This window comes from Sinohyriopsis cumingii, chromosome 1 (assembly GCF_028554795.1).
Source record: "Sinohyriopsis cumingii isolate HCF-2022 chromosome 1, ASM2855479v2, whole genome shotgun sequence".
NCBI classification, from domain to species: Eukaryota; Metazoa; Mollusca; class Bivalvia; order Unionida; family Unionidae; genus Sinohyriopsis; species Sinohyriopsis cumingii.
This window is the reverse complement of record NC_142961.1, coordinates 62,459,640-62,481,529: the sequence shown is the minus strand read 5'-3', so window position 1 is coordinate 62,481,529 and position 21,890 is coordinate 62,459,640. Positions and strand designations below refer to the sequence as shown.

Here is a 21,890-nt window from a genome sequence, read left to right as displayed (position 1 = left end):
AGGCCGTTGTGACACTTTTCGTAACAACGATTTTTATATACAGGAAAATAGTGTAAAATAGGTGTAACAAATAAAAAACATTTCAACATATTGGTAAACGCAAACGTGATTCAAGCATCTGCGTGAAGAATTCGGTTTTATTTTAAACGATACATATACGCATGAAATATCACTTTATACGGTGTGGTTATTCGATATTATACTGGGGAAGGTGAATAAGATTGTCTCGAATCGTCACTCATTTCAGTGTCCACTACAAAATAGGTGATACTATATTTATATTTAAAGACCTCAACGTTAGTTTTACTCTTGAAAATTTAGCTTTATGGTCGAGAAGTCAAACAATGCACCCTGATCTCACAATATTGCCAACAATTACTCCGTCATTGTGGAATGTAATGCAGTAATATTTAGCGTTCTACCAATTATAAAACTCTCTACAATATGGAATGATTTATAAGCAAAGATAGTCTGTATCCACATTTTTAGACTTAAGTGAAAGAAAGATATACAAAGTCTCAATTAAGCATTTAGCCCACATCTCACTTCTTAATTTGTTAACGACATGATGTTTCAATATTTCAATGATATTGATTGATTTAAATGTGTTTCAATGAACAAAAGGGGTAAAGAAATATGATTTTAAAAAATTAATCTCGCCTTTTGGGTGATAGTCTTGTTACTGTGTTTCCATCTCGGTGTTAGATGAGGAGTGCCACAAACCCCAGCAGGTAGGTCCGCCTTAAGAAGTGATCCTTCCCGTGTGAGTCTAGGCTTGCAATGACTAGATGGCGTGACTGTTGAATAAGATCCTGATCGTTATCATCTTTTATACTATTGGCAATTCCTATACATTGCCAGACATGAAAATTATTAATGTAGCTTATTTATTAGAAAACAAACTTACTTTTTTTTAGTATAAAGCAATTGGCCCAAGTACAAGATTATACAATACACAAAGTATAAAACTGTTTACCAATGATGTCTTCTAGGAACCATTTTCGTTCGTGATCAACGCGGTAATTTAACGTTCGATAAAAACCAACTTCAGTTGTCTTTATAGACTTCGAATCTTGATCTATTTTCATTACATTAATATTGCTTATGTATAGCAACCGTTTTTTCAATGTTGGAACTATTTACAATCTCATCAAATGATGTCTTTTGTTCCGAAAACAATCCTTTATGAAAAAGACCGACAAGATAAATGTACCTTTTACTTCAAGATGTGTTGCAGCTTCTAACTTATGATCTACGGATGCAAGCGTCAGAGATAACCAGTATGTCCCACTGTCTGATCTGTTCGCTTTCCTTATTTTGATTCCAGTATCTCCAATCTGCATCAGTCGGCCGATATACGGAGAGTATTCCACGAATCCTTTCCCATCCAGCCAAGTAGCTATAAGACTACCTTTCTCTCTGTACCATGCCATGGCCTTGACATCAAGGATTGAATATGCCGGTGTGTTGCGCCATATTAGATTAGCATCTTCATATTCACAATTAGCTTCGGAGTCTGTATCAAATGAACCTTGATAAAATGGTGGGAAAATATAGCAGTTAGTAATATCAACCAAGGTGAATGCCAAGCACGAAATTAAATGGAACATTTTCAAAATTTGCGGTGTTCAAATTTCATGTCTCGATACATATTACTTTATGATTACGTTAGAAATTGAAATTTCACAGATTTTTCTAAGAATTCAATATTCTCAGATTGCACAATAGTTGACAGCGGAAACGAATGACAACCAGTAACAAATAAAACTGTATATTTCAGTTAAATATGAACTCACTCTAAAAAGCAAAGGTACGTTATATTTCCTACAGCCGATAGCACAGATTATAAATATTCTCATTGGTAGAAACATGTTCCTACCTAATGTTTGCAAAATGTTTAATATGATATTTTGCTATTTTGTACCGTTTTTGATGAAAATTTTAAGTAGTAAAAGTCTTTAAAATTTTTCAGAAAGATTCGCCATTATTTTTAATGTGTATTTAAATATCTCGATGAATTTAGATTAACGTTTGAGTAATTATGACGTTATTTCCAATGTAAATTAAGATCTTCGTATTCTCGTCCTATGAAGCTAGTAAAATGACTATAATAGTATTACTCACCTATGGTAAGTGTTATCAGCACAGACAGACAAAGATACGGTAATAGAAAAAGTACAGTATGGTGCTTCAGTGTGGACAATTTTATCATTTTCCTGTAAAAGAGAAACATGTTGGAGATTTGCATAAACAATTAACACAATGTGATTTTTGTTTCAGATGTTGACAAATTGAAACGTTATCTTCAACGAGTATGATAGACTAAACAAATGATTTGGTTATTTGGTTATACGAACTTTTACATGTTATCGCACTAAGCGACTTATGAAAAACCAGCATGTTTCTAGCAAGCGGTTTACATTTAAATTACCGATATATTCACTGACGTTCTGAAACATCTGGGGTCCTAGCAACGTTTGAGAGTATGGCCCAAAGCTTGCTTTTAGTTTTATTTTCAAGAGTGTGTGATTGGTAGCGTGAACTAAAACTTTCTCTCAATGTTCCTTTTAAAAAATTGAATGAGCCTCAGCAATAAATTCAATGTAGTTACTTATTGCTCTCGTCCGAAGCATGTACATCATACTGAGATAAACCCAAGGTTATGTCTACAGAACATGTTCAAAAGAGTTCTCGAAACGATGAAAGAAAGAATAACCCAATACTTGAAACTGAAGATTACTGTTAGCTACTACTGTAATAGCACACTTGTGAAACGTGACCATTTTCAGAATGCCCCCCCCCCCCTTCAAGAATTTCATGAATGTGTTGTATATCGCATGAATGAGGTGGTGTTGTTTCATTTCTGTCTCCGTGTGTGTGTGTGTGTGTGTGATTTGGATTTTTAACGTAGCTTTGACAATGTTTCAATCATATCGCTACGATGTCTGCAGTGTGGCAGTTTATAGTGATATCAAGCACTGGGGCATCATGCCGCAGACATGTAGCATGATGTCCCACCCAGTCACATTATCCTGACAGCAGGCCGACCAGTCCTAACACTAACCTCTTAATGCTGAGCGCCATGCGAGGCAGCTGTTAGTACCATTTTTGTAAGTCTTTCGTATGACTCGGCCGGGGATCCAACCCACGACCTCCTGCATCTGAGGCGGATTTCATTCGGACGCACGTTTTATGTTTACGTGCATGTTGCCATGGACCCAGTGTGTTAAAAAGCAAAGTCAAGGAAAAGAAAGAACAAGAGCAAAGTAACAAAACCAAAAACCCAAACGAACAGTAGATATTCATATTTCAATCTTTCCATGTACGTGCTTGCAAGCTTGTAAAATTATCCGAACAAATTATTCAGTTTTACAATGTTCTACATTATGTTTTGCGGCTTCTACCGGGTATTTATTATATAAGCCCTTGAACACAAGAGTACATATAGAAGTATATTGCGCTTATAGTGTATCGCGACGTTGAGTTTGCCTCAAGGAATTGCATTTTACCTTGACATCTAAAATTAATGTTCTTGACACAATATCAATACAACAACAGCCGCAATAATAATAATAATAATAATAAGAAGAAGAAGAAGAAGAAGAAGAACTGAATACAGCGCCTAATCTTTAGAAGCTTTACAATATCAGATAATACAAAAACTTGTACAGGGAGAAGATTACACAAACACCATAAAATTACAAAATTAAAACATACTAACACCAATCATGGAAGGAAACATTATTAAGTCCTTAAGTATGTTCTTATAGTCGAGAAAGTTGTGTTTTAAGAGCAGTTTCCTTGAAACTAGGATCTATGGGCAGATCTTTCCACGTAGCTTGGCCCGGGTGAGCAAAAGACCGTTGTCCGAATGACTTCATTTTAAAAATGGGACAATGAAAATGCGAGTTTCGGAACCGGAGAGTAAGTTTCTAGATGAAGTCTACACACGAATGAGGTAAAACAGGTATATTGGACTGGATCTAGTCAACTAAATGTAGCATTGTGAACAGAATTTGTGTTCGAGTCTCAATCTAAGGGGTAGCCAGTGAAGTTTGCAAAGCAGGAGGAGGTGAGCACACTTCTACGTACTCTAAGGATGATTCGAGCAGCCGTATTTTGAACTTTGTGAAGTTTCTGTAATAGAAACTATGACGAACCATATAGAAGCGAATTACAGTAGTCTAGGCTTAAAAGTACAATGGAACACATTAGTAATTTAGTGGCATGAATCGAAAGCAAATTGCGACTGGATCTGATGCGTCTAAGATATGCAGCCTCTATTATGTTCATTACATATTGGTGTAATGAGAGCGTACGGTCGAGAGTGACACACAGGTTTCGTACTGACTATAAATATAATGTTGGTATTCATGTTACTTATTTTTTTAGGTAAATAATGTGAACAAGAATGTCTTTGCGTGGTGGTCAGGATGGCTTGAGGTTTATCATCATTCATCTGTTGTTTTTATTATATGTCATCCTTGACTTTATATCGGAAATGCACATCATCTCTGTAGTTACCAAGTATATTAAACAATTTTGAATTTAATACCCTTTGGAGCAATACAGATACATCTTCACTAACTGGAATAACAACGATTTGTAAATGTGTACTGTCGAGCTTCAAAAGATGATCTTTCCTTCCATTAGTTCTATTAACACTGTACACAGTCAGTTGTACACCTTTCTACTTTCACTTCTGACTGCTCCGGTGGCCTAGTGGTTAGAGCGTCCGCCTCGGATGCGGGAGGTCGTGAGTCCGATCCCCGGCCGAGTCATACAAAGACTTACAAAAATGGTACTAACAGCTGCCTCGCTTGGCGCTCAGCATTAAGAGGTTAGTGTTAGGACTGGTCGGCCCGGTGTCAGGATAATGTGACTGGGTGGGACATCATGCTACATGTCTGCGGCATGATGCCCCAGTGCTAGACATCACTATAAACTGCCACATTGCAGACGTCGTAGCGATATGACTGAAAAATTGTTAAAGCTACGTTAAAAATCCAAATCACACACACACACACACACACACACACACACACTCTTTTGTCTTCCATTGTGCCTTCATCTCTATCAACTGTTATTTTGGACTCATAGTCTTGGAATTCCACGTTCTCATCTGAAGATACACACGATTCCGTTATGGTTTGTCTGTATTTGAAATTACGTCTACCACCAATGGTATTGAATCTTCTGTTTTAATTCTTCTTTCTGAAGCAATACATGTTTAAGGGAACGACTACACATTTGCACAATGCAAACCGTGTGACCCTTAGTCTTGAAATGTCACAAACACACCAAAAACATCAATAAGTAATATGAATGCAAAGGATATCAATAAAACACTCCACTATATAAAAACGTAATTCGAAAGATACTTTAAACTCTTCTCCTACATATGACCTACTTGACGAATCGTAGATTCCACCGTAGAATAACACGAGAACATGTACATTAATACGAGTAAAACTCACCGTTTCTGGTCACCTACGCTTCACTTTGTTTATAATTCACGAATAGTGACCATCACAATATCCAGTTGATATGTTCTCAATCTTCATACAGTTAACGTTTTTATTCTCTTGAACGCACTTTTCGCCTTGCGGAAGGTGTCTTGTCACGCATCAGCTGAAATACAGCTCAAATAATTCTTATCTTTTCAAGCAAATTCAATATAGTACCGTTTAAAAAGATTAGTAATGCAAATTTAAAATATATGGCAAATTAAAGGACAGATTAAGAATGTTTGAAAATATCACATTTGGCTGATTAATATTTACATAATACTATACGGAGTTAATTGATACTTTTTTCTGCAAACGGGTTGTACCTGCTAGTATGACTCTGTGTCTTAAACTAAGTAACAGAAAAGAACAAAATAAAATAAAAATTGTAAAATTCTACAAATAATGTATTTCCCTATAATGCAAAGTAAAAATTAAAAAAAAAACAATTACTGTATTGTAAATTAAATTCCTAACAGTCTTAAAAGTTATATCACAAGTCGGAGTATATATGTTATTAGGAACTGATTCCAGTGGTGTTCGGAATAAATTCCGATATTTAATGTGTTATGTGCCATTAGTCTGGAATAGTGTTGATGTGCTAACAGTTTTGATGTTTCCCAATGTTATGATGTAACATATCCTTGAATGAATTCACAGTAATTCCCCCCAAAAGTAACACAATTAAAAGACTGATTTCAATTCATATGTTAAGACAGGAATTGGTAATTATGTTGATCACAACCTTTCTATAAAAGAAACTATTACAGTATTACACAGCCACAATGAAGGTCAAAAATTCATAACAAGATTACTCTTAGAAAATTCTAAAAATAAAAAACATCTTAAACTCAATAGTATTAAACATGTTTATCTCTGAGTAATAAAGATCTTAATATATAAACCAAAATCACAAACGAGAATTACCTATGTAATATTTAGTGTGCAGAAAAGCATAACAGAAAACAAAGCAAAATCATATGAGTATTCTGAAAGGATTATATCGTTAATTACTGACCATGGTGAGCCACACATTACAGATATATGCAACGTGCATTTTCATTTCCAGTTGGTTATGTAAATGATGTATCATTTTCCACTTATTACGTTCTTTCCATGATATCTGACTATAGCACACCCACACACCTTATCAAGTATGTTCCTGCAATCAATAGCCCTTGACTTCCTGGTCATTAAATATGTTATTGTGGGAGTTTTAAAGCCATTTTTCAGCACATGATAGGTTGTAGATGGCGGCCAGTATTAATGGTGGAGGAAGAACCCAGGAAAACCCCGGAAAGAACCACCGACCCACGAGAAGCTACTGGCAAGCTTTCTCAAAATAACAATAACCTATAAGGAAAGAGTGAAACGAATATATCCCTATTAGAGTTGCTACTCTTGATAAGCATGAGAAATGTAAATTACTTTTAAGACAAATCAATAAATAACATTTGGATTAATTGTGATCAAGTTCATCAGTTTATTAATGCTGAATATGATACAGACGGGTAAAATGGTATGTACATTTAATGATGTGTGAATTTGTACCGAAGTGATTTGTGAAATCTGTATAGATTTCTATTTGGCAAGGTTTATCTTTATCAAGGGAAACTGAGTATGGTACTAAAATAAACTACAGTATGGAATTTATTTGTTAATATTAGGTTTCATTTGAACAATATGCTTGTTTACAATACCAATCAATATAAGCTATGTTAGAATCAGCACCGAGACAAAGAAATCCCAGACAAGGGATTACAGTATATGCCTACCCACATGGCTCTGAAAAACTTCTATGGCAGGCAATGGTACGATAGTATACAATACTGAGTATACAGTTCTAACTAGGAGGATATTGACTTTGAGGAGATTTCTTCTTCATGATTGGAAATTTAGATATTCTGTGTCCTGGAAATACGGCAACGTTTGCTATTACTGATACAATGATATGCTGCAGGGAAATCTTCATGTGAAATTGAGTGTGGACTGATGAAAGAACCAGCAGCAGGGAAGTTGAACAGACCAGTGCGAACAGCCAAAATAAACCTTCTTACGAGAACTTTCTCCGTAGAAGCCTCAGAAATCAAAAATAACGCCTTCTACGGGAGCTAATTTTCGTGCATTTCAGACCAAGTGCATCGGGTGGTCGCGCCGGTGTGTTAGTAAATAATAGCATCCGAGACAGGAAAAATAAATTATTGGGAATAATTTTGTTTTTTGTTGCAACGTGGGGCTGCTTTGGCCAATTTTACGTCGCATTAAAATAATATACTTGAAAATAATATGAGTCGGAAAACTAGCACAGTTGGAGAGCCTCATTCCGCTAGATTAGCGCGAGAACAATTAGCAGCATTAAGGAGACTTATTCCCACGAAGGAATTATTCAAGAAAAATGTACGCGAACGCGAAGACGCGGAGCAGGGATTTACCGAATTATCATCGAAATTATTAAAGCCAATTACCGAAGTAACCGAAAAAGTCTTTTTTGGTGACGATGATGATCCGGATATCAGAAAACGCGGAATGCTTCCCATGTTGAGAGGAATTGAAGAACAATCGCGAATATTACCGGATCGACTAGCAATACTAGCACAAGCCCACGGGGGACCACCAGGAGGAGGACCCCCTGCAATTGGTTTTAAAATAAGTAAAGGAAAACCTGGAAGAGGAAAACCTGGAGTAGGAAAACCTGGAGCAGGAAAAAAAGCGTTCCGTCTCGAGGATTTAAGAGAAAATTTCACCGAGGAGGGATGGGGAATAATATCACAGCCGCTCTCGACGTTGTATAGTAATATAGATCAATTTGGTCAATTTGCGGAAGATTATTTTGATAGTCGAAGAGAATATCTGACTGATGAAGGAAAAAAAAGATACGCAAACCGTAAAAATTGGTATAATATGTTATATAAAGTTTACTCGGGAAAATCACAGGCGAGAGAAACGGATCCGCGTTACAGAAGATTTTTGGAAGCCGCAAAGGAAACGTATAATTATAATGTGCAACAAGCGAAAGAAGAAAAGCAACAAACGAAAGAAGAAAAGCAACAAGCGAAAGAAAAAAGACGACAGGAGAAAGAAGAAAAGGCTAAATCTCCACGGAAAAGAAAAGCAAAATTAAAAGAAGATATTCAACCACAGGAGGAAGAAATTCAACCACAGGAAGAAGATATTCAACCACAGGAATTGGGAGCAGATATTCAACCACAGGAATTAGGAGCTAGACCGAAGTTATGGCCAATATCAAGTGGAAAAGTTCGTCCAAGCGATTACAAACGACCTAGTGACGAAAGAGTTCGAGTGGTAACTGAGGAAGAATATAAGTCAACTCCGCCCCCCCAAGATCCAAAACCTACTGAGGAAGAAATTGCATCTCTTCAAAAAAAATCAGCTGGTTATATTACAACTGCCGATCATTATTTGAGAGAAGATAGTATGGATTTTCTCAAAAACGATTATGGTAGATTGATAGTTGCTGCGGATCCTTCTCCGTTGAATAGATCAGTGTACTTGAAAAAGGAATATGTTAATTCATTCGGACCGGCAACATGGCCGGCGGTGATTTATTTTGGTAGTTTAGGAAAGCCGATGAATTTATATGATCACGGATATCTTAATTTTGTAAAGGAGGTCGAAGAATATAAAGAAATAGAAAGAAAAAAATCACTAGAACCAAAAACAGGAAGCGGATATACCGTTTGCCCTGACAGCGTTGTCAACGACGTATCTCGCCTTGAAATATTAATAGGAGGAAAGCGAGCCGGAAACAATTCTCATGAAATAATCAACGAGGCCTCAGATATTTGTCGGCGATTATTCCGCGGCGGTGTTATTAACTCTCACATTTACAAAGAACTCGTTGACGAACTCATCGATTAAAACAACGCAATTGAAATAACATGATTGTTCACAAACATCAGCGCAGACCTAGACAGGTCCGCATAGTTAACTCTCGATTGCCCGTATACAAATATATTCACGGCAATGGATTCGGCGATATTGTTGGAAGCCTCGTCACGCGAGTAATCCCTAAAATCGGACCCACAGTTAAGCAATTCGCGTCAAAAGCAATAGGAAAGATTGGCGAGACCGTCATTTCTGGTATTGGTAATTTGGCCAGTAAAGGCTTCAATGTTGTCAAAAGCAAAATATCAAACTTAATGCGCAAAAAAAGCAGCCTGTCAAATTACCTAGCACCAGCGAAATGCCCGCTGATGTTAGTAAAGTTATAAACGACGCAGCAAATAAAAAAATAAATGATCTAGTACAGGAAGTTGCAAATACAAGTTTTATTTCGGGTAGTGGTCTTCGTTTTAGACGATAATTCTTAATAATAAATGTTCGCACAAGTGTCAAATGAAGTATTCGACATGGACGAGCCTGTAGGCAAGGACACCTCCGTGCGTGATTTTCAGTATTTCTCATACGATGCAGTTGAACCAAATACACCTAATCGTTTGGAAATTCAAGTTCACGATACAACAAGATATTTTCTCCCATCTGAGGCATATATCGAAGTTGTCGGGGAAGTTATTAAAACGGATAATACCGCTTATGGAGCAAATTTTAGAGTTGGATTTGTTAACAACGGCATTATGGCATTATTCAAAAACGCCACTTACATGATCGACGGAAGAGAGATTGAGTCAATTACTAATGATGTTGACTTAGCAACGACGATAATAGGCCTAGCTAGATACTCGGATGATTTTACTAGATCAGCTGGCCCTGGTATGATGTTTGCCAAAGATAATTCTGATCGTCCCGATAATAGGCAGTTTAACATCAGACGACCCAATGATCGCGCCACTCCTGGTGTTCCGCAAAATCTCGAAGATATGATAATTGATACTAATTCTGATTACAATATCGGATTTGCCACGCGAAGATTAATGTTAATAGGAGATCGTAGAAAATTTTCTTGTGCTATTCCGCTATCCCATATATTCGGATTTTGCAGGCATTTCAGGAAAATTATCTACGGAGCAAAACATACTGTAACGTTTGTCAGGAAAGGAAATAGCGACGATGCTATCTGGCGAGAAGGTAATATCAATTATATTACCGGCGTGATAGATGCCAATGCCGATCCCGCAAATAGCGGACAGGTAAAATTGCTTAAATTTACCTTGTGGATGCCAGCAATAACCCCGTCAATAATCGAAGAAGAAAAATTATTATCATTCATGAACCAAGGCGGCAAATCTGTCATGTCATGGCTGACAACAACAACAGATTCCACAAATACCGATATTGATGGTGATTTTACCTGGCGAATTGCATCGCAGCAAGGTACCTCTGCACCTAGGCATATCTTTATCGCTTTTTTGCATACCAGAAGGTATCATCAATTATACAGCCACATGATATTTGATAGTATCCACGCAACAAATGTGTCGCTGAGAGTAAATGGCCAACAAGAACCATCGGAGGAAATATCAATTAATTTTGAAAATTATTCGACAGCTCGCGCATATCATCGCTTGTTGTGTTTCATGGGTTGCGATCAAAATATCGATACTGGATTGCAAATATCGCAGCTAGATTTTAATAAACTTTATCCTATCTACTACTTTTCCCTGGAGCATCTCGATCTGGTAAAGCAATCCGTCGTTGATATCCATTTCAAAGCCAGAATTCGCACGGGAAATAATTTATATAAAGCGATCGCGGTGATTCTCAGCGATAGAACAATGATCTTGGAAGGAATCAGCGGCAGAATGAGAGTCATCGACGCACCTGTTGAGAAAATGTAATAAAACCTAGATTTTTCTAAATTTAGATTAAACGATTATTAATATGCCATACGAACACGTCAGCGTAACTCTGACCCCCGGTCAGATGAAAAAACTCCAAACAGCAACAGCAAAGCGATGCGGTGTGAAATTAACCCTGAAAAACGATCAAATTCAGGGCGGGCCTAACAAACTGTCGCTAACTAAGAATCAACGTGAACGTTTCACCAAAGCCAAATCAGCGAATTCCGGCGTTCATGTGAATCTTAGTATAGGTGCCATCAGAGACATGGTCAAAACGGGCGGAATTTTCCCTTTCCTAGCCACTATTCCTGGATTATTATCCGGGGCTCTTCCGGCAATTGCAAAAGCGATAGGATTAGGTGCGGCCGGAGCCGCAGGCGACAAACTAGCAAAAAGCGTAATGGGAGGGCGATATGGTAAAAAAAAGGGAAGCGGCCTTTACCTAAGACGACCCCCGTACGGATCCGGCCTAAGATTAGCACGCCCTATTCAAATTTAGATTTATTCAACGAAGCAAAAAATAAAAAAATAAAATTTTTCAGAGGCGTATTTATGCGGGATCAACTACCAGAAAAACCAAATTCCACCGAAACAGGAATAATAAATCTCGATTCAAATACTGGCCCTGGCACACATTGGGTCGCCTACGCGATTAATCCTCGCGAAATTGTTTACTTTGACTCGTACGGACTAGCTCCACCAAAAGAATTTATCAATTACGTGTCAAAGTTAAATATTCCAATTTGGTATTCGACACTTCCGACGCAGACGTTAATGGATCCACCGATATGCGGTCCTGAATCAATTAATGTCCTTGATGCAATTTCAAAATCATCCGGTCCGTATCATAGAATCGTATTTGAATATGCCGTAGATAAATATCATGGTTGACATTTACGGTAGATCTCTCTACAGGAAGAAGGGAGCAGAAGTGACTGACGTCGATCTATCAAAATTCGCCATTAGGGATGATATTAATAATCTTCTGTCGCTGTCAGAAGTAGATCCTGGCGAAGTTGCTATTTTTCAAAATAGCGAAGGAAGATTACAAACAAGCAACGTGAAAATAACCGATATAATCAAGCGAGACGAATATAACGATCATATCAATCAATTTACTCGTCAATCAGAATTGGTGTTGAAATCTATAGCTGATATTACCGATATTATCGCGGAGTTCCCCCTGAAGGCTAATATCGCGGATGTGGAAAAAAAGGACAACGAGTTATCAGCAACGTTGCTTCTAAAGGCTGATAAAGCATTACACGACGATCTTCAGGACAGAATGACAAAAAGACTTAACAGGCTAAATAACGACCTTAAAAAACTCGACGATACCTTAGGTAAACTTAGTAAAAAATTGACGAGGATATAAAAACATCCGTCGATAATATCTCCACCACCGCAAACGAACTAGCAAAGAAAAAAGTCGATCAAGCATCGCACGATGATCTCAACGAAAGAGTAAGAAAAATCAACGAGGATATTACTAATATTCTCGTTGATATTACCGAAATAAATATCGTGATGGGCCAGAAAAGCGATAAAACATCACACGACGATCTCAGCGAGAAAACAAAAAAAATCAATGAGGATATTGCCAAAATTAACGATGAAATTAACGTGGTACGTCAAATCACAAGTGAAAAGGTCGATATAATATTATATGGCGCAGAAATTCGAAGATTGGAAGAAAATATTCTCGACGCAATTAAAAGAGCCAAAGAAGCGTTAACGAGACTTATCTACGTAGATTCAGATATTGACGACATTAAAGAAAAAATATCACCACTAAATCTTCCAAAATTGGCGCGTTTTTACGTGCCAGATCAGGTGGTAACAAAAAATCTCCCCTGTAATTTAACATTTGTGTTGAGGACACAGAATCTTACCTGGACACCCGAGAATAACACATTTAGCTTTACTTCGCCAATTCAGGGCGTATATCGAGTATATCTTATCTCGAAGATAAATTTCAGTGTGACAGCAGGTGCCCATAAAATTTACGAATATTATCCCGGATTTTTTATTATTTCTGTAGATGAAAATGCCACGGAAACATTTACGCTATCGCCACCAGATAGAACGGTCACAGAACCAGTTGTATATTTTGCAATTTTCGAATATTTATCGATATGGACTGTAGTTGGTAAATCCGAAGCGACTGCAATTGTTGATATGACTACATATGGTTAATATAATGACCGCATCGGACTACCGATACAATCAGGCGCGTTCATGGCAGGATTCGCTAAAAAAGCTCCTCGACGAATATCAAACAAAAATAAAAAAATATCAGCGCAGATTAGTTGCCATCGATGTTGCTGTGTACGCGGTAAGCGCAATAGTCGCCGGCGCAGGTATAATCTTATCCGCGGTAACAACAATCGCGCCGATCGCAGCAACGATAATAATCTCGTCGACAACAACAATCGCTGGTGTTCTTAATATTATCGCAAAAAAAATATCATCATGCACGAATGAGAAATTGTCTCTATACAACAGTAAATTATCCCAGGTCAACGAGGCGTATTCGAAATTATCGTCGCTACTTTCTGAGAGTCTCAACGACGGAGTTATATCCGATCTAGAATTTTCTGTGATGGTAAATATCTATTCTGAGATTGAACAAATGAATATCAATAATGTCGGAACTAGCCCAAATCGTGACAAACACAACACCGCTGATAACAACGCTGATATCGGCAAGCTCAACTAGGCCAGAATTTAGTATCGATTTCCCAGTACCAATTATCGTCAAGGAAATTGCGCTGTCACAGTTACGCGTCTATAACAGCTGGCCCAATGTTAGATCGAAATCATTCGGTAGATTATCATCGAATAATTCGCTTGTTTTTGCCAATAAAAACCGTCCCGATGAAACTCCCGATTGGATCGTCGTTGGCATACCAACAGGCAGTTACGAAATTGAGCAACTAGATAAGGAATTTACCAGTAGGGTATCAAATATAACCGGCGATGCTAAGCCAGGAATAAAAATATTAACACACGAACCAACGTTGTCGTCGATAATCGAAGTAAAATCGCCGTATATCGTCGATATTTACCAGTCGTCGATTAGGACAGTGCTAGGTTGGCCCGAAATCGCACCTCTGGCAAAACCAGAAAAATCTGATTTTATTATTCCAGGTTGGCACGAAGAAGCTCCTCCAGAGCAACCGGAACCAAAAAAATCAGATTTTATCACCGACGAAGGATGGTACGGAAATATCAAACACAAGCCTCTGATACACAATGCCATCAACCTCATGAACAACCACAAATTTAACTTGGTGATGTTCGCTTTTACTTTCAGGGACGAAAGAATTCTCTCGTGGTTGTCTCTTCCTAAAATTCCCCCCGGTGTGAAAATCTTCGACGCTACCAATATTAGCGGGATAATAACCCCCGTAGACGGTATCTTGATAAGAAGAACCCTCGACGAATTTATTCAAGAACATAAATTACAATTAAATTTATTGCGGGAATCCTTTCATGAATGTATCTTAAATAAATCAGGCTCATGTAGCGAAATTATCGGACGTGTGAAGATTTTAAATCAACTCGCGAATGATGTTGAATATTATCACGGTATGTTCATTCGGGCGATAATCGACGATATATCAATTGCTTATGTTCTTCCTATTAGCAAATTCGAGTTGATCAGAAATTCAGGAGAAAAACAAAAATTCATGAGAGTATTTGGATTAACCGAAGAAACGTTACCAAATTTCAAATTTCCTGATTATGATGTTGATGAAATGAGAAAATCCGTCACTGATACCATCGATGATTTATTTCCGAAATTACATGCCGCGTGGACTAAAAAAATACAATCAGAATCGATTCTCAAACACAATAATGATCAAACGGAAGGGGGACGGCATATCTCGCCGGGTATCGTCAATATAACGGAGGTTATTGCGATTTATCTTCACGCGGATGTCGTTGAAGGTAGCTACTACACAGATGCGTCTGTGTCAGAACAGGTGCAGCAGGGATTTATCTTATATTCGTTTTCACCTAGCGCATCTCCGGGTTTTTTGATAATAAAAGAGCCAGTAAATCCGTTTTATCTGCGATGTCACAATCGATTATTATCGAAGATAAATTTCAAACTGACGGACCAGAATGGAAATTTGCTTGATATACGCGGGGAAACACTAAGTATCAACTTGCTGGTGAGATCGTGAAAATCGAAGATTTTTACTGTCCGCCAAAGAAATAAATAAAAACCAGGAAATTTTTCAAAATTAGTAAATTTCTTAATTTTGATGGGGTAAATACCCGTCAAATTGAGTAATTTATATAATTTCGTAAATCTGTTGGGGTAAATACCCGTCAAATTGAATAATTTGTGTAATTTTATGTTTTTGTTGGGGTAAATACCCGTCAAAATTAAGAAAATTGTACAATTTCAGTAAATAAATTAATTTAGTAAATAATAAAAAAAAAATAATAAAATTTAGAATCGGAGATTCTTGAAATTAAGAAATTTGTGTTATTTTATGTTTTTGATGGGGTAAATACCCAACAAATTGTGTAATTTATATAATTTCGTAAATCTGCTGGGGTAAATACCCGTCAAATTGAGTAAATTATATAATTTAGTAAATTTGATGGGGTAAATGGTAGTCAGAAACAAGAAAATTGCACAATTTCAGTAAAATGAATAAAAAAAAATAATAAAAATTAGAATTAGAATCGAAGATTCTTAAGATTCTTGAAATTTTGTTTTTTTTGTGATAAAATCTTAAGAATCTTAAGAATCTTCAGAATCTTTGACGCTAATTCTACTTTCATCGACCAGCATTTTTAGCTGCCTGACGCGCGAGCTAGTAATTTTTCTTGACTCGTACTCGTCTGATAAACTCGATCTAACTTTTTCTACCAGCGTCGATAATTTAACGAAATCCTCGATTTGATCATCGCTGACAGTCGCAAGCGATTGGTACATGGCAATCTGGATTTTCTTTATAAACTTGTATTCTGACGGTAGCGTGTACCTATATTCGAGTTTTCCTTGGACAATCGTCTCAAATTCGGACCGGATTTTACCTGCGTCCAAATCCGAAGATAAATTTATTTTTTTTTTCTTCAAATTCTTGATGGCCTCGATGATGTTATTTATATTCTCCTCGTCCATTATATAAATTTTAAATATTTAATTTAATTTTAGAAATCTTCGATTTCACTTTCCGAGTCAGATATTATCGGAATATAATAAAACTCGATCCACTCGCCAAGTTTATATGAAAATGTTGCATTTTGAATTTTTTCTGCCGCACGTAGCACCGAGGCTTGATTAATACCAAAATACCTTGCGGCGGCGTTCATCGACGTGAATACAATTTCTTCATTTGTTTCTCGATTTAATGATTTTACCGCCTTAGCTGATCGATATCCGCCATTAAATTTACAATTTACACTTTGAGTTACCGCGCGAAGATTGGATAGTTTGTTGTTAAGTTTATTTCCGTCAATGTGGTCGATAACAAGACCGATTTTTATTGGTCCGTGAAAACACTCGTATACGAACCTGTGACAGAAATAAGTCGTACATCTTCGTTTTTTATCATTACCGACGGTAAATTTGAGATATCCAGATCTATTAACATTACCGACTTGATTTTTCGTTTTGATATGCCTAACGACACCATCAGACGACGCTTCGTATCCAGTGATCGTTGGGTGAGATTTAAACTCGCATGTCATTGTTGTTTCTGGAATCGCTGATTTTGGATTCATATATAATAATTATATGTCTAAATCGTTATTTGCCTTAAATCGATTAATATAATCTTCTTCGCATGTTATCACCGACGAGGATCTTTTTTCGTAATATCGCCGCAATTCTCGATAATTCTTTCCTCCGCAGGCCAGACACAATCGAGTTTTTCCTCGCGTGCCAACTTGGCAAACTAAACATCGTTGCGGTCCTTTACTGCCACGCCGAATCGCATGTATATGAGCGCCGCAATAATCACCTCTGCAGGATTTGTCACAGAATTTTGTTGAGCCGATTAGTATCCACTTGCATTGATTCATTATAATTTAAACATTTGTCTAAAATATAATCGATGGATGCATTTGATCTTGATGAGGCAGAATATATTATACCTGAGGTTGATCGAGCCAAGAAAGAGTTCTTCGACGATGGAACGATTCACACTTGGTCGACTTGGAAAACGAATTCTGTTGATGCTACGATGAATCTGGAGCGAGCTAAGAAAATAATCGAACATATAAAGACCGAGCACTCCGAAGAGCGATTTATCTTTGGAATAAAATTTATCGCACAAATGCCTGATGATACTTGGATTATTCGCGATAAGCGAGATCCTGTGCGTGGTGGTAAGAAAAACGTTGTTCTCGATAAAAACTCTAAGCATGGATTATTACTGGGAATCGATGGCCCTTATTATGCTAGGGCATATCCAGCCAGCGCAGTTGTTTATGGAATTTATCGGCTGAATAACAATCCGGACGTAAAAGACCTACCTGCGATGAAAGAATCGCCAATGATAAATTGCGTGGCCGAGCGTGTTATCGAGCACATGAAAAACGCCCGACGTGGATCTGGTTTAACACAATTAAGGCTAGATAAAATTAACGCGTGGGCAAGGACCGTTGCTGATGGTGCATCAGTGGATGATGTAGCTGCGTTGAGTAAAAAACTTAAATTTCCAATTACAGTGAAAACGTTATCGGGAGAAATATTATACTCGTCGCCGTATAGATCCCGAGGAGCACCAATCGAGATTGTCGATCACAATTCACATGCGTGGTCACAGTCGGTAATGATATTTCCACGAGATCGTATTGTCAAATTTTATCCTGTAGATGCGGAGAATAATAATTCCGATGCTATGTTCAGATTTATCAAAAAATTAAGCGCATCTGATCCAATATCGATATGGTTATTTTCGAGTGAAGAAAAATACGATCAATTTATTCTACCATGCGGTGATATTTACAGGGACGAAATATTACACGAGTCGATGAAAAATCTCGCTGTGAAATATTCGTCGAATCCCGATCAGTTACTAACGAATTGCTTTACAATTCCGTCTGTTGCTGCTCACGCTGCTAGAGAGAAGAACTCGTGGAAGCCTACGAGGAACGAATTTCTCGCTGATATTCAACTTAGTTGTATCGAATACGGCCATGGCGGATTGTGGAATACCAAGTACGATTTCGAAGACATGATCTCCGTTGACATGAGCGCGTGTTATCCTGGAAGTTTTCTTGGATATGGCGATTGTGCAGATTATTTTGCTAAATTCGGCCATCCTACCAGCGAGATGACAAGAGTAGCAATTAACGGACCGTTACCTGATTTTATCATGACCGGATTCGCTTGTGTTACGTCGTTCGAGTTTGCTGAAAATTTACATAAAATTTGCTATATTTGGTTCGGTAGGCATTTATCTCAACGCCGTTGGGTTCCTACAGTGTTATTGAGATATATGCTAGATTCGTCGATGTTAGTGTCGTTGACGGTGAGTGAGGCGATTATATCCTACAGAAAACAGACCGATGTGTGGCTACCGACGGACTGTGACAACGCGAAAGATATAGGAAGAAAAATAATTGGTAAATTTACTCAAGGTGGATCCGTTGATCATAAACACCGGCACGCTAGAATATTTATCAACGACGCCGAGATGGATTTTATAATCGCCGATACGGTATCACGAGGAATATTTTGCAATAGAGAGAATATTATCATTGATGGAGCAAAGTTAGGTACCGTGATTAGCTATCTTGACGGAGAATCAGCACAATATACGCATTTACGATCGTCGATGCTCGCTTATGTTAGTATAAATTTGCTGTCGATGATAAACAAATTTTCTGATATCGCGGTAAGAGTCGCGACGGATTCGTTTTATATCGATACAAAATATCAATGTAGGCTGAAAAATTTAATCACCGATGGTAGCTCCTGGGGAACTTGGAGGATAAAAAATGAAGATATCCTAGATTTTTGTGAAGACGCCGATGTCGAAGATTGCGATGAATTTCATCAAAGTAAATTTGAAGATTTTTCCAAATCGCATCTGCATTTGACCCAATTTCACGCAGCAAATTCGTTTACCTAAATGGGCCTGGTGGTAGCGGTAAAACAACGCGAGCGATAAACTTATTTGCAAATTCTGACATGATTGTGTTGACTCCGACTCACAGATTAGCGCGAGAAATAAAGCAGCGTGGCGTTGGTTCTTGCACGTATCACAGTTATTTCAAATACAGCGGCGGATCATGGGACTCGGCTCGCATGGGAAACAAATATATCAACAAGATTATAATATTCGATGAAATTTGCACAGTAAATTTAGATATACTAAAATCGATATTAGCTTGGCTGGAAGGAAAAAATACCGCTGTGATAATGTGCGGGGATCACGGCCAACCTAATCCTATCGATGGCGAATCGCCTCACGAATGGCTCAGAAACTTCGTTGATTATTACGAGGAAATCGACGCTGATTATAGATCGACAGATATTTTGTTGACCGAATTCAAAAAATTAATTCGATTACAACCGAATAAGATTCAGTGTGACGTCATGAGGAAAATAATCGACGAAACTCCGATGAGCGATTTTCTAAATTTGTGGCGTCCCGATCATCTGATCGTTGCTAGTAGAAAAATTATTCGTGATATTATTCAGGAAATGTTATTCAAGCTGCATTGCGAGAAATTTCCAACGCTGCAGGTACCGTTATGCTACAGACCCGCTAATACTCGACGACAAAATATTAATATTACTTTGCCATGCGGAAAAGAAAAAAACTTGGTCTTGAATGATATTATCTTTGTTGATATTAATCTTGTTAATGACGCGATAAATACAGAAAAATCACCGTGGAAACTAGGATACACAACAACGATACACTCGTCGCAAGGATTGACCGTAGATGGTCAAGTTTGGATCGTCGATGATAGAATTTCTTGGTCAAATCTAGTGTATTTAGCCGTGTCGAGAGTAAGAAAATTATCTCAACTAGGACGAATTCGAGTAAATTATCTCAATGACGCTGACGGTAGTTGAGTATCTTCGGGGACTATTTGTAATTCTTCTTTGGTAAATCCGCGTTGTGGCGCTAACGAATCTAGGATATAAATCGCTGGTCTTCCTGACGATCTTGTCACGGCGGATATTTTGTGTGTTGTAACACTCCAGGTTGGGTCGGTCGCTCTTTTTCTGCCTCCCTCAGCCTCGCCTTCTTTATATAAATATCTGACTGTGACACTACCTAGTACAGGCTGAATTGTAGAATCTCGCTTTAGGGGTATATTCGATTTTGTAATTGCAATTGCGGGTTTCATTGATATTGTTCGAGTCGTCTCATTATTCAGCGCGTTAATTACCTGAGGCAATCTTGATACCCAATCGTGAGATCTATTATCTTGAATAAACTCGCGCGCGTACTGGTATCCGAATAATCGTTCTGCAAGCGTTTTATTGAATCTTTCGACGATAGCTTGATTGTGATGAACACCTACAATACCGCGACGGATTTTAACATTATTCTTTTTCATCAGTGAAGTAACCGCGCCAAGAAATTCTCGACCTGGATCAACCTGGAGAAGATTCGGCCATGTCAACGGGGATCGTGAATAAATTTCGCTAAACGCCTTAGCGATCTCCGTTGCTGTTTTATTCGATAATGGCTCCGCTTCTTTATACCTGCTAGCGATATCAACGACTGTCAGGACGTATTTGTATGTGACGCCGTTGACGGTATCGTGAGGAAGAAACATTAGATCCGCTTGATGGACTTCATTAGGAACACTGACGGTGAAACTCGCGTACGGTATTTTTTTAGGAGGAGGAAGATATATTTGCCAAATTGCCTGTTTTGATAGCCACGATTCAGCGACGGATTGTTTTACTTTAGCGGCCTTGGCAAGTTTGGCGATCGCTGATTTTCCTCGCCAGAATCCTCGCGGAGAATAATATATCTGCTCCATATTATTTACCAGCGCCGAGTACTAATTTACCTTTCATCGCGCCTTTTACCAGCCAGGTTGCTAATTTCTCTTTGAAATTTTATTAGGAATCGCGTCTAATGCGTGAATTAGCCTGATATCAGCGAGATGCCTTTGTTGTAAATCTCCGCTGCGGTATGCGAGATCGTGGTAGTAACAAGCTCCATCAATGGCGTTTACTGGATTTTCACCCTGAAATGGTTGGTCATTATCGTCGAGTCTGATATCGAGCCTCGTTCCAGGTCCGCAGTAATTATACCCTGGCAGATGCTTCTCTCCCGGATATTTCGCCCAGGGGGTCCCAGGTAGATTTGTCAAGGAGGCTGCGATATCTCCTCCGGTTCTAGTTTTTTTTTTACAAATCTGAACTTGCGTGTCTTACAAACTTCGCATTCTCCTGCAATTGCGTTTCTGTTATTGCGTGTAACGATTTCGGTTGGATTTATCGTAGCTGTGTGTGTGCGACGCTTAACACAATATAGATCCATGTATTTTAGTAACATGAATGTAATTGATTTTTCAGCCACGAAACGACGCGAGCAGGTGAAACATCACGCGGTATTACCGAATTCGATCAGAATGATAATCATCGGCCCGTCAGGATCTGGTAAGACACAATTATTAT

The 21,890-nt window shown here is 38.0% G+C and overlaps 1 protein-coding gene across 1 annotated transcript in view; it reads right to left on the bottom strand.

Annotated features, from left to right (window-relative positions):
• Positions 1-21,890, bottom strand: part of LOC149806978 (uncharacterized) — a 252,067-nt gene that overhangs the window by 226,296 nt on the left and 3,881 nt on the right. Inside the window, exons 2-5 of the mRNA XM_089948028.1 lie at positions 5,478-5,631; positions 2,125-2,216; positions 1,214-1,531; positions 661-797 (exon numbers count right to left, since the gene is read on the bottom strand). Of these exons, the coding sequence (XP_089804154.1) occupies positions 661-797; positions 1,214-1,531; positions 2,125-2,212 (543 nt within the window). The 5' untranslated portion in view covers positions 2,213-2,216; positions 5,478-5,631. The remainder of the gene's footprint in view (positions 1-660; positions 798-1,213; positions 1,532-2,124; positions 2,217-5,477; positions 5,632-21,890) is intronic.